Raw genomic sequence first — 16575 nt, 5'->3', positions numbered from 1 at the left:
TGCTAGGCATATGATATATTCTAGGTACTGGTCAGAAAACAGAGCAATAAGCAATGAATACTGAACCTGGAGTCCTTGGTCACTTGCTTATCTTCCTTTATACTGAGATCCTGGAGTGAGGAGGGGGCAGATTGGGAGCTATCTTAATCCACTTTCAAATAGGTGACTAAGAGCTATCTCAAGATTGGGTCCATTTCCCGCTGTCCTCTCTACACAAGTTTGACCCAGCAGCCTGCCCTACCATATAAATGATGCCTTCCCTTAGCAAATATGTATTGAGCACTGACCTGCAGCGCAGCGGGTACTGTGCTGGGTTTGGGGGATACCTCAGTGAACAAAATGGACCAAGATTCCTGCCCTCCTGAGAGTGACATTCTCACTGGGCGCAATGGACAATAGACACTGAATATACATTGGCATTCCCTCAGTGTTCTCCTGGGAGAAGCATATCTGTCCTCACCTTCTGATAGGCATAATCTCACTTTTTGAGAGGATCTTACTCCTTAGTATCCCAGGCCCCTGGCCTTTCTGAGTTTCCATTTCTTCACTGGTAAATGGAAATGGCTATTGTTAGAATTAACAAAAGACTAGTGGCTCTAGCATGCCTAAAAAGGCCTGAGAGCCTGTTTGAACTTCAGAGTCCTGGGGCGCAGCCCCACGGAGTCTCCTTCAGTGGGTCTGGGTTGGGTGCAGCAATCTGCCTGAGTCCTCTAGAAGATTCCGGGATAGGTGTTTCTAGAGCCCCATTTGGAGAGCACTGTACTGGATGTTGCATGTAAAGGAGAATGTGCTTTCGAAACGTCAGCCGTGTTAGTGACAAACAGAAGGGCCTCCAGGATTAACTGGCTCAGCACACTAGCTCTGGCCATGGTGTGGGAGGCCATGAAAAGGTACTGCTCAGATTTCCTACTGGGGGAGCATGATTGACTAGTGACCCCACTGCTGCCCTTCTGGATCCACCATGCTTTTGTGCTAATGCTGCCCCCAGCTAAGTAAGGACTGAGGCAGGACCATTCCTACTAGACAAGGGACCCCTTTAACAGGTGACTTTGGTTTGAAGACTCCCCATCAGCCTGGCCAAAATTTTCTAGAAACTGTGCTGCAGCCCAGTAGTCTTCCTACATTATCCTTCCTGCTTCTCCCATCTCCTTCACAGGCATGAGGCCATCCAAAGGCTCTCCCTGCCATCTTCAGCCACACTTAATTCTTCACAAGTGTGACCCCATAAAATCTTTTGCACATTTAGTCCCACCTCAGTGTCTCCTTCTCCAAGGACCCAAACTAATACAGCCAGCTGGGCCTCTCACATCAGAACAACCTACAGTAGTGACCTCTGCTGTACCCACTATTGCCACATTCCTCCCTGGTGGCAGCAGCAGCTTGTGCACAAGGGAAAGTGAGGATTGTTCTGGTGAGCTCAAGGTCCAATCAGTGTGAAAACCTTGTGTCTGATGCTCCTTTTATCTATGGTATGGACAGATGAGCAAAAAATAGGGATAAGAAATAAACAAATAATAGGGGGAACAAAGGTTAAAATAAATTGAGTAGATTGAAATATTAGTGGTCAATGAGAGGCATGGGTAAAGGGTATGGCATGTATGAGTTTTTCCTTTTTTCTCTCTTTTGCTGGAGAGATGCAAATGTTCAAAAAACAATGATCATGGTGATGAATACACAACTATGAGATGATGTTGTGAGTCATTGATTGCAACCATGTCAAGAACGTTTGTATGTCAAGAATGTTTGTATGTTTGTTTGTTGTTCATAATAAAAATATTTTTTTTCAAAAAGATCCGATCAAAACATTTTATCCTTGTTTTCAGCAGGCCTGGAGTAGCACAATCATGTTGGCATGGTGCCAATGCCTCTTTGCGGGTTGTTGCTACATAGCGTAGTGGTTCCGAGCATGGTATGGACTTTACAGACAGGTTATCCTACTTCAGATCTCGGCTCTGCAAGACCGTATGCCAGTTGCCCAACCTTTCTATGCCCTAACAGCTCTGTGTCAAAGAGATGAAAATAGTTCTTAACCTCACCGCATCATTGTCCAGAAAGGACAATCCTAGTCATGCTGATGGGTCTGCTGTCTGGTGGCAGGTGTCACAATTTAGGGAGTGCCATGCTCCCGTCCCCCCGGCCCTGTGATTCCTGCACTCCTTTGGGTAAAGAGGTCACACGGTACAGTGGAAATTCCCTGGTTCCTGGTGCAGCTCTGCCGCTTTCAGAAACAGGATCTCTGCAGGTCATTTGCTTCCTCTGATCCTAAATTATGAATTTAGGAGGTTGACCATCCCTTCTTAGAGGCTGGACTTTACTTCTAGCTGTGAGATTCTACGAAAGGACAGTATGCTCCAGAAGCAAACTTTAGCTTCTTCCATTCTGCCCCTTAAACATACACTAAACATGTATTATTAGATTAGCTCTATGCTAGGCACTGGGGACGCAAAAATGAAAAAAAAGAATTTTTTTCTTTTTGCCTTCAAGGAGCTCAGAGTCTTTCTAGGAGATAAAAACACCCTTAAATTCCAAAACAATGAGGATTCTGTGAACACCCAGAGATGAAAGACCTCTGCCTTGATGATCACCAACATTTTACACTAGGAAGTGGGAGAGGTACAGGACATAGTTTCCTGATCATGTTTGACTTAGAGAGGAAGCACAATGTGTTTAAATATACCCTTTTTTTTTATTACGAGTATTTATTTTCATTTAGACGAAGAAAGCGAAAACTTTGGAGGTTAAACAAATAGTGAGAGTTTCTTTTGTTTTGCAGGTCATGAGGCCAGTTAATGATTAGTGAGACCCAGGTCAGTGTTCAGTGCCCAGGACGGAGGGACTTCGTATAAGTTCTCTTTGGCATTAAGGGTCTGCTTCAACCCAGCTCAACGATGCTCAGAGACCTCTGGGAGAGGTGCTTCTGGTTTGGGGGACTTGTGTTGTGGCTCAGCGTTGGAAGTTCAGGTAGGTCAGGGGCTTGGGCCTTGTGTGGAACTTATTTCAGTCGGTCAATAATTCCATTTCTCAAACCATAACTTTTAAGAGGTCCCCTAAAATCCTTTTGCTTCTACTGAGCTGAATTTAAACAGGGAAATAAAACTTCTGCAATCACTAGGTGAATGATGATAACTAGGACACGTTCTCAGGCTACAAAAGTTCAACTTCTCCTCATGGTTTGATTCATTTTTCTAAATTTTAATGGCACAATTTCCATCTTGCACAAGCCAGGGTAACTAATAAGTAAATGAAATTTGATTCATTCCAAAATATGATTCATTTTTCTTCTAGAAATATCCACTGTTCTAAGTTATATTTAATTTTAAAATTTAGTCTCCAAACTATTAAAAGTTATGTCATTGAGATTGTCGCATGGGCTTTCTAGTCCTGCTGACCCAACTCAGATCAAGTTTGTTGTCCCTCCTGGCTGCATTACATAACCAATTGCTGCTTACCACAGATCCCCAGTGAGAACCATTTCTTTCAAATGCCATTTGCATTGTGTCTTCCCCTAGTAAAATACCTGCCGACTGTACCCTACTCGCGAAATATAGCAAATCTAAACGCCCAGGTGGTGTTAAGGTCTTCCGGCTATTGAAGACTCTCTGTAGCCTCAGAGAGGGCCCTTCTGTCTGCTTCTAATAGAAGACTGCTGTTCTGTCATCTTCAGAAGGTGTGTAGTTCTCATTTCCCAAGTTTGGAATGTGTCATTCTTTCTGCCCAGAGTTGATCATACTATTTTTTGGTTAATCTTTATTTTTCACGTTTTCCAGGAAGGTGTTCACGGTTCCTATCTCCCTCTCAACACTTCATTCCTCAACTCAGCATCCCCTCCCTGCTCCAAAGTTCAACTTGCATAAGGGTATTCACTGCCAGGCTCTGTTTCTTTTTAGCCATAGGACTTTGAGTAATTCTTCTTTGTGGTTGAAGATAATCCCTACCTTCTAGGAACACTGTAAGGATTAAGTGAGGTAATCTGTACAGTGTCTGACATTTTGCAGTTGCTCATTCAATGGTGATTTTATCATTAGTGAATGGTGATGGGCTGTTGGAAGTGGTGGGAACAGGACTGCTGTGAGTCTCTTTGGAGAGAAGATGGGAGGTGACCCTAAAGTTTCCTAGGGGAAGAACTGCGGGTGCTGTGCAGAGAAGTGTACTTGGCAGACAGTTTTGTTCCTGTTTATCAGCTCTAGGCCTGTCTGGGGGCAAGAAGGCATTAGTTGTCTTTAGCTGGAGCTTGAGAGGTGAGAGGAGAAATAGCAAATTGCCTCCAGACCCTTTCATCAAGTCTGGGCCTTGGGCACAGGGCCAAATGAATTCCAAAACACTTGAACAAAGTGAACAAGGTAGCGGGGTTGGGGTCAGAGCAAAAGCTGATCTAATCCCAAATACACATGTGAGAAACTTTCTAGATGCCCTGGGTGGGAAGTGAGTTTAGCCCTCTACCACCAGCAAAGGTCATCGCTGGCAAACAGGGCCCCAGTAATTCCTTCTCTTGTTCCCCTGTGTTGTCTCTCTTTTTTTTTTAAGACACATTTTTAATATAAAAACAAATGAACAATATTTTATATATTTCCTTTTCTTCAAAAAAAATCTAAAACAAGGGATTACTTCAAATTTCCATAATAGTTCAACACTGCAAATTGAAAAAAGAACTATTTAGAAAACATCTGAACTTTCTTCCAAATGAAGTCGACTTCCACTTGATTGCAGAATTCAGGATTTCTCAGATGACAATACAGAGTCAAAAGCAGTCAATAAAACTTTACAAATGGCTTGTGCTTGTTCCAGGCTGTTGCACTGATAAACCCACAGGCTGTATTCTTCATTGCTTGCATCTGTGGTTTTCAGAGCAAGTAAGCTTTTCCCTGCCCCCAGACCATCATCACAGCACATCATCCGAATGATCAAATACAGAGCATGCCTATGCAGAACATCATACTGATCTGATGTTGATACTTTTATACCATACTTGGAAACTCCCATAATAAATTCTTCCTCCATAGGAACAAAAGGCAACTTTCCATCTTGCTGGGCAACATCTATGTAATATATCAGGTCTAGGGGCCCTTCAAGACTTTTTCCCTCAGAGACTTTCAGTTTCTCAATGGCACCAACATATTTTATTCGAAATTCTGCACAGGTATCTGAATTATTGTTGCTTTGTCCTGAGCTTTTAGTAGAGTCTGTATCAAGGCTGGCTACAGTACTGGATCGGGAGAGTCCCCCAAGGTTGAAATCTACAGACTTGCTCTTAGTACTGATTTCACTACTTTGGGAACTGCTACTACTGTGTTGTTTTTTGCTTTTCCGAAACATTTTTCACCATAGCTTGATCCAAAGAAGCTCCCTATAGAAATGAATGCTATTTTATTGTCTTCCAAAGTTGCACAGAAAGCAGTCTACACAGATAGCTTCCTTTTTTTCTGACATGATCAATTCCTTTAGGAAAAATGATGTGCCTCACAACCGCCGGCCCATCTCTGGAGCCGCTTTTGGTTTGGATCAGAGGGGTCCGCTTCGGCAGCTGGTACCCAGGGAAACTCTTTCAGTTCTAATTCCGGTGCCAGCTTTTCGGCCCTGTCTGTGTTGTCTCTTGTCTTTCTCTTTACACCTGTCTGGTGAGACATTCTCTGTCAACTGTCTACTGGTCATTCTTTCCCACTGTAACTGATTATATCACTTAAACAATGACAAGACTTATTGAATAAATATTTCCTTTTCTTACTTTAAAAAGTGATAGCTTAGAAATTAGATGTAGTAAGGCAGATACAGAAATGATACAGGGTTAGGGGTAGATAAAACATAAATCCATGGGGAAAGGAAAAAGAAGAGCATAATCGCTTTAAGGCAAACTGAAGTAGGTAGGAGGGAAACAAGAGGATAAGACAGAGATGGAGATGTAGGAATGAAAGACCAAATGCAGGTGGGGGAGGAAAGGTCAGGAGGTACCATTGCAGGAGAGCAGCAGCTAATTCAACTGGACCTCTGGTAGTTCAACATCCCTCACTTTCTTGGCTGGGCAACCTTTCATGGCAACCCTGGGCACAGCAGCTTTCCCCTTGGTCTGCAGATGTCAAACTTCACTGAGCTTGTCCTCAACTCAACAGATACCCATGCTTCTAGCCAGGTTTAGGTAACTCTTCCTCCAGGTGGCTTTTCTTGATTGTAAATTCAATTTTTTAATGCTAGCAGGTTTATTTGGATTTTCATGAGCCAGTTTTAGTAGATTATATTTGTCTAGAAATTATCCATTTCTTTTAAGTTTTTCCTTGTATTTATGTGGAAGCTTTTAAGAATATCTTTCTATATTTAGTGTTCAACAGTTATACCATGATCTACCTAGGTATGAATTTATTTATTTTTTATCTTGCCCATTACCCTGAGGATAGTGTTTGATAGGAAAATTTATATCTGTTTTTTAGTTTTGGGAGATTCTTAGCAATTATCTCTCCAGAATATTGTTTCTTCTCCCATTCTCTTCCTTTAGAGAACAAATACCGGATGAATGTTGGAGCTTCTCCATTTATTGTCTGTTATTTTTTTTTTATTTTTTATTTTTTATTAACGGAAAGAAAGAAAAAAAGAAAAAAAGAATTAATCATACCATTCTACATATGCACTCAGTAATTCTTAACATCATCACATAGATGCATGATCATCGTTTCTTAGTACATTTGCATCGGTTTAGAGGAACTAGCAACACAACAGAAAAAGATATAAAATGTTAATATAGAGAAAAGAAATAAAAGTAGTAATAATAGTAAAAAACAACAACAAAAAAACCTTATAGCTCAGATGCAGCTTCATTCAGTGTTTTAACATGATTACTTTACAATTAGGTATTATTGTGCTGTCCATTTTTGAGTTTTTGTATCTAGTCCTGTTGCACAGTCTGTATCCCTTCCGCTCCAATTACCCATTATCTTACCCTGTTTCTAACTCCTGCTGGACTCTGTTACCAATCACATATTTCAAGTTTATTCTCGAATGTCCGTTCACATCAGTGGGACCATACAGTATTTGTCCTTTAGTTTTTGACTGGACTCACTCAGCATAATATTCTCTAGGTCCATCCATGTTATTACATGTTTCATAAGTTTATCTTGTCTTAAAGCTGCATAATATTCCATCGTATGTATATACCACAGTTTATTTAGCCATTCTTCTGTTGAAGGACATTTTGGCTGTTTCCATCTCTTTGCAATTGTAAATAACGCTGCTATAAACATTGGTGTGCAAATGTCCGTTTGTGTCTTTGCCCTTAAGTCCTTTGAGTAGATACCTAGCAATGGTATTGCTGGGTCGTATGGCAATTCTATATTCAGCTTTTTGAGGAACCGCCAAACTGCCTTCCACAGTGGTTGCACCCTTTGACATTCCCACCAACAGTGGATAAGTGTGCCTCTTTCTCTGCATCCTCTCCAGCACTTGTCATTTTCTGTTTTGTTGATAATGGCCATTCTGGTGGGTGTGAGATGATATCTCATTGTGGTTTTGATTTGCATAGAGGAAAATGTAGAGAGATATCTTATGAATCTTACAACTGGAGGTGGTTTTATGGACCTTAAACCTAAAGCAAGAGCACTGAAGAAAGAAATAAATAAATGGGAGCTCCTCAAAATTAAACACTTTTGTGCATCAAAGAACTGCATCAAGAAAGTAGAAAGACAGCCTACACAATGGGAGATAATATTTGGAAATGACATATCAGATAAAGGTCTAGTATCCAGAATTTATAAAGAGATTGTCCAACTCAACAACAAAAAGACAGCCAACCCAATTACAAAATGGGAAAAAGACTTGAACAGACACCTATCAGAAGAGGAAATACGGATGGCCAAGAGGCACATGAAGAAATGCTCAATGTCTGTTATTTTTAACTGTACTTTTGTATTTAAATGGTTTCTTTTACTTCTGTGGCAGGCATTACACTATTTATTCCTGCAATGACTTCTTTTTTTTTTAAACATAACAACATACAAACATGAATATTCTTACCATATGATCATTCCATTCTTAGTATATAATCAATAACTGACAATATCATCACATAGTTGTACATTCTTCACCATGATCATTTCTTAGAACATTTGCATCAGTTCAGAAAAAGAAATAAAAACAAAAAAGAAAAAAACTCATACATACCATACCCCTCACCACCACCCTCACTAACCACCAGTATTTCCTTCTACCCAATAAATTTTAGCCTTTGTTTCCCCTATTTTTTTTCTATACCCCTTACCACTTCCATTCATTGATCACTAGCATTCAATCCACTAAATCCATTCCAACATTAGTTCCCCCTATTATTTATCTATTCTTTAATCCATATGTTTTACTCATCTGTCCATACCGTAGCTAAAAGGAGCATCAGACCCAAGGTTTTCACAATCACCCAGTCACATTGCAAAAGCTGTATCATTATACAATCATCCTCAAGAAACATGGCTATTGGAACACAGCTCTACATTTTCAGGCACTTCCCTCCAGCCTCTCCAATATACCTTAACTAAAAAGGTGATATCTATATAATGCATAAGAATGACCTCCAGGATAACCTCTTGACTCTATTTGAAATCTCTCAGCTATTGACACTTTATTTTGTCTCATTTCTCTCTTCCTCCTTTTGGTCGAGAAGGTTTTCTCAATCCCTTGATGCTGAGTTCTAGATCATTCTCGGATTTCTGTCCCATGTTGCCAGAAAGGTCCACACCCCTGGGAGTCACATCCCACGTAGATAGGGGGAGGGCAGTGAGTTTACTTGTTGTGTCTGCAATGACTTCTGACACTATCTGGAGTTGCGCCAAACCCCACAGATTATGGCACAGGCCTCCACATGGCCGCCCTCACTTCAGCATCAGCTGCAAGTTCAGGACTTCCAGGGGTCATCCTCACTCCGACCAACTGCCTATAAATTTGGGATTCCCATTCCCCCACAGGCATTCATTAGAATGACTCACAGAACTCAAGAAAGTGCTATACTTACTATTACACTTTTATTATAACCAAAAGTGCATAAATCAGAACTAGCCAAAAGAAGAGAAGCATAGAGTGAGGTATGGGAGAGTCTTTTCCCAGTGGGGTCAGGATGTAGCACCCTCCTGGCATGTCGCTATATGACGGTACTCAAAGACTATTGCCAACCAGAGAAGCTCTCCCAAACTTTGGAGTTCAGAGTTTTTATTGTTGTTGTTGTTTTTAATCATTAAAAATGATTAGTCAGGTGGTGAAGCTCCATCTCCAGTCCACCCCCCTCTCCCTAGAGGTTGGACTGCTATCACATTGCTCAAAGCCCCAACTTTCTAATGTCATAGTTAGTCTTTCTGGGGTGGACAGCCACGGTCCTAAGACTGCAAGTGTGGTTGACCCCACCCAGAACCACTTCATTAGCATAAACCATCAGAATTTGGGTTAGAGGTAGGGTTCCTCCATGAATAACAAGACATCCAATCATCGGGGAAATTCTAAAGCTTTTGTCCCAGGAGCAAGGACAAAGACCAGACCTCTCTTTGGGTAAATTCTTAACTACACAGTTCCATTCTTAGTTCAATGACTATTTCATTTCCATTTACCTAATTAGCTTTTCCCTATACATCTTATTTTCTCAGTCATGTCTGTCTTTATTTATTAATTTCTCATGCTATGCCTTCATTTTTATCTAAGTTGTAATATTCTAAGCATACTTATTTTAAAGTTTATGTTCACTGCTATTTAAACGTTATTTTACCTGGAATGAATTAATGAGCCACTCATTTATTTTATTGATTATATTTATAAACATTTTATTTCTTTATGTATTTAAGCATTTTGTTTGTAAGGTTTTTTTCCATCTTTGTTAGAGAAGTTGTGGGTTTACAGAACAATCATTCATAAACTACATGTCCACCACTACCCCTTCCACTGGTGTGGAACATTTGTTACAATTGATGATATACAAAGCTTATTATTATTTTTTTTTCAAAGAGAGAAAGTGTTTATTACTAGGTGCAGAGTAGGAGAGCGTGGCCTAGCAGATTGATTACATGCTTAGTCATGGAATGTATGAAAGAAAATGGTGGAATGGGGTATAGATGACTTGTAGGTTAAAGTCTAAGCTACTGTACATGTCAGGAGGGCCCACTTTGGTTAGATCCAGTCTCGATCTTCAAGATAATTTGGGACTTGGAGTGAGCTAGCTCCAGGCAGACCCAAGACCCTTCACTAACAAACATTAGGAGCTGGCTTTAGCAATTACAAGACTCTAAAGTTGAAAAACTGGATAACTGGGTACAAATGAAGGTTAGTCACAAGGTTTTTACAATTGCAGAAGCAGAAGACAAGGAAGGGGTATGCAGCCATTTTTCAGAGATCAAGTCAGCTTGATTACAATTCAGAGATTTCAGGTATTTCCCTGTCTACTCCACTATGCCAGAAAGCAAAAATGAATATTTATATAATGATTCAATAATCAAAATCATCCCTTAAATTCTGATTTCTTGGTTAAAATTCCTCCCTCTCATTTGATAATTATCTCTCAATCTTGAAGGATATCTGGGTGATGACTCTTCTAACTGCTTCAAGGTTGAAAAGGGGCATTGCTTTTAAAGAGCAAAGGGATGAACCAATGAAACCAGTGGTTATTCTTGGAGACTTCAATATCTCTGGGTTTCAGAGCTTCTCTGGCATTGAAACAATCTGGAGTTCTCAAGTCTCTGAAAAACAAAATTAATAAATAAAATTTTATAGAGTATAAGATATCTTTCAGGATTTTCAGGAATACTGTTGGTTGAGGGTTGCTGTATTGTGGCAGTTTGCAAAATCTGGCTGAAACTTGTATAAAGGTAACCTCCAAAATGACCTCTAGACTCGATTTGAAATCTCTTAGACATTGAAACTCTATTTCTTCTCCCCCTTTTCATCGGTTCATCCATGATGTCAGGGCCAGGCTCATCCTTGGAACTTATGTCTCATAGTGCCAGGACCAGTTATGTCCCGTGATGCCAAGGCCAGTTATGTTTCATGCTATGCAGGCTTATTTTTATTATTTTTTAATTATTATTTTTTTACATGGACAGGCACTAGGTAAAGAACCTGGGTCTCTGGCATGGCAGGCAAAAACTCTGCTTGCTGAGCCACTTTGGCCCACCTTATGCAGGTTTATTTTATATTAAACTTTGAAGAATAACATATATACAGAAAAATGCACAAGTCATAGTTACTAGGTTAATGAATTTTCAGAATAAATACACTTGTGTATTCATCATCCAGACCAAGACATAAAACTTTACAAGGATTCTAAAATCCATACCCCATCCCCTTCCTTGTCACCGCTACCCCAAAGATAGCTATTATCTTGACTCTTAAAACAATAGATTAGTTTCATTTTCATCTTCAATGAGAAGTGTGTTACTTTTGCCCTCTCTCTCTCTTTCTCTCTTCCCATCTTCAGATCCTCTCCTCTAGTCAGAGAGCCACACAGGTGGGTTGTCTCAAGTTCTCTTAGTAAGGTCATCTTTCCATCTGTCTCTCTAGATAACACTATAGTCCCAGGCAAGAGGTCAGTAGCTGTTTTGATTTGTTTGCTTGTTTTGTTCTTTTGTTTCTGCTTCCTTTCATTTGTTGAGGAGCTCTTCAGAGCACCTTTGGACACTTCTGACCTCACATAGTTGAGTTCTCACAACCACTACATTCTCCCAGACCTGGAGCCCAGCACTGTTTTTCACTTCTGTCTTTTTTCTTATTCATACAGATATTATGCTTATATTTGTTTTGTTCCTCTATTGGTATTCATCTGTCATTACTGCTTGGTTGGAGGAGCATGATTCACTGGTTAAGCATGATTCCCTGTGCTATACTCCATACCCTTGAATGATCGACAGCCTTATTACCTGCAAATATTGGCAATTTTTTTCTCCTCCTTTTCTAATTTTATAACTTTTATACCATTTTCTTGTTTTCTTTCACTGGCTAGGATCAGGACCTCTAGAACAACATTCAATAGAAGCAGTGATAGATATTTTCCTTTCCTAGGCTGACCAAAGCAAATGCCATGAAATAGTTTGGCTTAAACAGTGGTTAGAGTCCAGGAAAATGTCCAAATCAAGGTATCATCAAAGTGATGCTTCCTTCCCAAAGACTGGCTGCTGGAGATCCTTGGCTCCTCTGTCAGATAGCAAGGCACATATGTTGGTCTCTCCCTTCTTTTCTGGGTTTCCTTGCTTTCAGCTTCTTGCTTCCATGGCTTTCTCTCTTTGCCTGAATTTCATTCTCTTATGATGGGCTCCAGTAAAAGGATTAAGATGCATTCAGATTGGGATGGGTCCCACCTTAACTGAAATAACCTCATCAAAAGATTCTACTTAGAGTGAGTTCATAACCACAGGAATGGGTTAAATCCAAGAACATGTTTTTCTGGGGTACAAACAATTTCAAACCACCACAGTAGACATTCTTGTTTGTACTCCATTCGAAATGGAATACTTCTAATGTTTCACCAGTAAATATCATTTTTGCTATAGGTTTTTGGTGGTTACTCTTTCTTATGTTAAGGAGTGTTGGGTGACAAACTTTATCAAGTGTTTCTGTTTTGCCTCTATTGAGATAAGCCTATGGTTTTTCCTCTTTTATGTATCCATAAGTGAATGTCATCAACACATTCTTCTGATATTAAACCATCATTTCATTCCTTGGATTAAATCCTGCTTGGCCATGATGTATTTTTTTATTCTTGTTATGTTTAATGGGTTCGCATTTGCTGACAATTTAGGATTTTTGTGTCTCTGATTATAAGTGAAACTGACCTTTAGTTTTTCTTTCTCTTTCTATCCTTGTCCAGTTTTGATATTTTGGTTATCCTCATAGAATGAGATGGGAAATTATCTATCCTTTTCTATACTCTCGATGTGTAAGACAGGAATTGAAGGTTTAGCAGAACTCCCCTGTAAAACTGTCTGGCCTGGTACAGTTTTTTGATTGATAGATTTTAAATTAATGTTTCAATTCCTTTATGCTACAGTTTTACATCTGATTTTCTGTTTTTTTTTTTTCTTGATAAACTTTCAGTAAGTCATGCTTTTCTAGGAAATTATCCATTTTCCAGGAAACTACCCATATTTTCAACTTTGGGAAGATTATAGATATATTCTTTTATGACTTAAGAAAATCTGCTGTCTGTATTTATATCCCCTTTTTAATTCCCAGCTTTGTTTATGTGTGACTTCCTTCTCCTTTTATCTTCTTATCTTATCAAAAGCACATGTAGTTTATTATTCTTTTAAAAGAACAGGTTTTTGGTTTTTATTGTGTGTGGCAGGCATTGCTTTAGGCATTAGAGATATATCGGTGAACAAAATGGAAAAATAAATTCCTGCCTTCTTCAAACATATGGAAATAGTCAATAAACAATAAGTATAATAAATAAGTGAATTCCACAGTAGATTAGAATGTGATCATTGTCAAAAAACATAAATAGGTCAGGTTAAGGAGCATTGAGAAAGCTAGGCTGAGGAGGATGGGCAGACTACAATTTAAATAGGGTGGTTAGAGTAGAGAAAATGATATTTGACAAGCAAAGACTTGAAGGAAGGGAGGGAAATAACCATGTGGGTATTGGGGGGAGGACATTCCAAGCAGGAGGAACAGCCAGTGCAAAGGTCCTAAGGTGGGAACCTGTCTGAGGGTGTTTGAGAAGGGCAAGGAGGACACTGTGGCTGGAGGCAAGTAAGTAATATTATGATAAGGCAAAGGGCTCGAGGCTGGTTTAGACCATTTAGGGTCTTTAGTCTAGTGTTAGAACTTTGTATTTCATCCTAGATGAAATGGTAGGCCTTAGAGTCTTCGTGCAGAGGCTTGACATGATTTCACTTACTCTTTTTTTGTATGCTGTATGGCGGGGGTTACATTTTCCATGTGAGTGTCTCATTATTGTAGCACCATATGTTGAATTTTGTGTTTGTTTTTGTTGATTTTGTTTTGTTTGTTTTTGGGGAAGTGCATGTGCCAGGAATTGAACCCGGGTCTCCTGCATGGCAGGCGGGAATTCTACCACTGAGCCACCCTTGTACCCTCTTCATTTACTTTTGGAAAAGAATAACCCTGACTCCTATGTTGCAAATAAAGTGATCGGGATCAAGAGCAAAAGCAGGAGATGGAGTTAGGGGCTATGGCAATAATTCTGACAAGAGATGATGGCAGCTTAGACCAAAGCAGCAACAGTGGAGGTTGTGAGATTGAGCCAATACTGAATATTTTATTCTGATGGCAGAATCAGCAGGATTTACTTCCCACTTGTACAGGGATGTGAAAGAAAGAAGAGTCAAGGATGTCTCCAGGAAGTTAGGTCTGAGGAAATGCAATGAGTGGGTTGCTAACAAAATTATTTGTATTTTATTTTCTATTTCCTTAATTTTTTTTTTTTTTGTGTGTGTGTGTGCATGCTGTATGGTGGGGGTCACATTTCATTCTTTTTCCAAAAACATGTTCTTGGATCTAACCCATTCCTGTGGTTATGAACTCACTCTAAGTAGAATCTTTTGATGAGGTTATTTCAGTTAAGGTGGGACCCATCCCAATCTGAATGCATCTTAATCCTTTTACTGGAGCCCATCATAAGAGAATGAAATTCAGGCAAAGAGAGAAACCATTACTTGAATTTTTTTGTTTGGTTGGTTTTTCATTTGTCTGTTTGAGAAGTACATGAGCCAGGAATCAAACCCAGACCTCTCACATGGCAGGGGAGAATTCTACTACTGAACTATCCTTGTACCCCCTCTATTTCCTTAATTTAAATTCGTTCTTTTATTATTTCTTTCCCTATATTTTGTTTGGATTTATTGTGTTCTTTTTCAACTTTCTGGGTTAAGATATTAAATGATCAACTTTAAATCTTTCCCTTTGTTCCCCTAATGTTTGCATTTAAGGTTATGTTTTCCCTTAAATGTTATCTAGCCATGTTATACAAGTTTCGCTCTGTATTCTTTTTTTTCCCATACCATTCAGAAGTTTTCAATAAACAACTTCATTATAAAAACTTGTTTTTGAAAATGTAATTCTGTAAACCCTTGGGAAAAAATGTAGTTTAACAAAGATATGCCTTACACATTTTCTAATGGCACTTATTTTTCACAATTAAAAACCTTGTTGAAAAATGATTATCACAACTGACTCATTACATGGATATTTGGTTTTAGTTTCTGGTGTATTAGAATAGTCAGAAGAAAATACTTGAAATTGTTGAGCTGTAGTTCAGCAGCCTTGATCATTGATGAGGATTATATAACTAGATACCTTTTACCATGTAACCATATGACTGTAAAAACCTTGTGACTAGCACACACTTTATCCAGTGTATGGGTAGATGAGTTAATAAAATAAAGACACACATGAATAAAACATAACAATAATAGATTGGGAATATGGGGGAAAATACTCCTACATTAACTATGGACAGTAGTTAAAGTGCTACTTTATTAATCTTTCATCAGTTGTAACAAATGTAACTACTGTCAAAAAAATAGTAGAATCATTTTAAAAAGTGTTATCATCAACTGTAACACATTTTCCACACTAATGCAAGTGTTGGTTATAGGGAGGTGTATGGGAATACATGATTTTTCTGTAAACCCACAACTCCTCTAATAAAAAAAAATTAATTAAAAAAAATTGTTTCATATAAAGCCAAAAATACTACTTATGAAATGCTAGGTTTTCATCTTGTATTCTTCTTCTCTCTTTAAATAATCTGGCATTTTGAAAGAGTGGCTGCAAAGCCATGACCCCTGGAAGAGAGGAAGGGGCATGCTGAGAAGAGGTGCTCCAAGGCTTCTAGTGCCAGGTGCAGGGATGTGGAGAGCTGTGGACAGACAGAACCAGCTATGGAGGCCAGCTGACACCTGAGGAGATGGGGCTGGAGTATTTCTCCCAAACCCCTCCATAGAGGTGCCTGATGACCACAGTGAATGGATCCTTTTCCTGTCTGGACTGGAATGCCCCTTTCTCTTGGCACTGACCTGCTCTCCAGTGTGAAGGTCATGGCCAGTTTCTTCTATGGGAGGTTCAGAGCTCCAGAAGAGACCAGGATGAGGTCCTAGAAGAATCTGGGTTTTTCTGGCCAACTCCTGCTTAAGGCAAAGTTTATTACACAAATATCCTTGTTACAAAGCAAAATATTGATCCTGTATAACATAAACTTGTTGTGTTTAAAAACAGCTCCCAAATAAGAGGGGAGGTAGAGAAGAGGTGAAGAAAACAGGTACCACAAAGGAAGAGGATGGATTTAAAGGGCTACTAGAGAAGGTTCAGGGCAGCAGGAGAATTTCAGTAGGATCTTAGGACAATAACTGTGAGCAAAAATGCAATCTTTTTTTTTTTTTAAATTAACTAACACAACATTTAGAAGTCATTCCATTCTACATATGCAATCAGTAATTCTTAATATCATCACATAGATGTATGATCATCATTTCTTAGTACATTTGCATCGATTTAGAAAAAGAAATAGCAAGACAACAGAAAAAGAAATAAAATGATAATATAGAGAAAAAAGTAAAAATAAAAAATGCAAAAAATATATATAAAAAAACAGAACAAACAAACAAACAA

The 16575-nt window shown here is 39.1% G+C and overlaps 1 protein-coding gene and 1 pseudogene across 1 annotated transcript in view; one reads left to right on the top strand and one right to left on the bottom strand.

Annotated features, from left to right (window-relative positions):
* PLA1A (phospholipase A1 member A) overlaps positions 1 to 16575 on the top strand; it is a 60703-nt gene that overhangs the window by 10302 nt on the left and 33826 nt on the right. Inside the window, exon 2 of the mRNA XM_077118236.1 lies at positions 2774 to 2961. Within this exon, the coding sequence (XP_076974351.1) occupies positions 2889 to 2961 (73 nt within the window). The 5' untranslated portion in view covers positions 2774 to 2888. The remainder of the gene's footprint in view (positions 1 to 2773; positions 2962 to 16575) is intronic.
* On the bottom strand, positions 4592 to 5597 carry LOC143647839 (integrin beta-1-binding protein 1 pseudogene; annotated as a pseudogene).

This window comes from Tamandua tetradactyla, chromosome 10 (assembly GCF_023851605.1).
Source record: "Tamandua tetradactyla isolate mTamTet1 chromosome 10, mTamTet1.pri, whole genome shotgun sequence".
In the NCBI taxonomy this organism is placed as follows: Eukaryota; Metazoa; Chordata; class Mammalia; order Pilosa; family Myrmecophagidae; genus Tamandua; species Tamandua tetradactyla.
The sequence above is the reverse complement of the archived record's forward strand: the minus strand, read 5'-3'. Positions and strand labels throughout refer to the sequence as shown.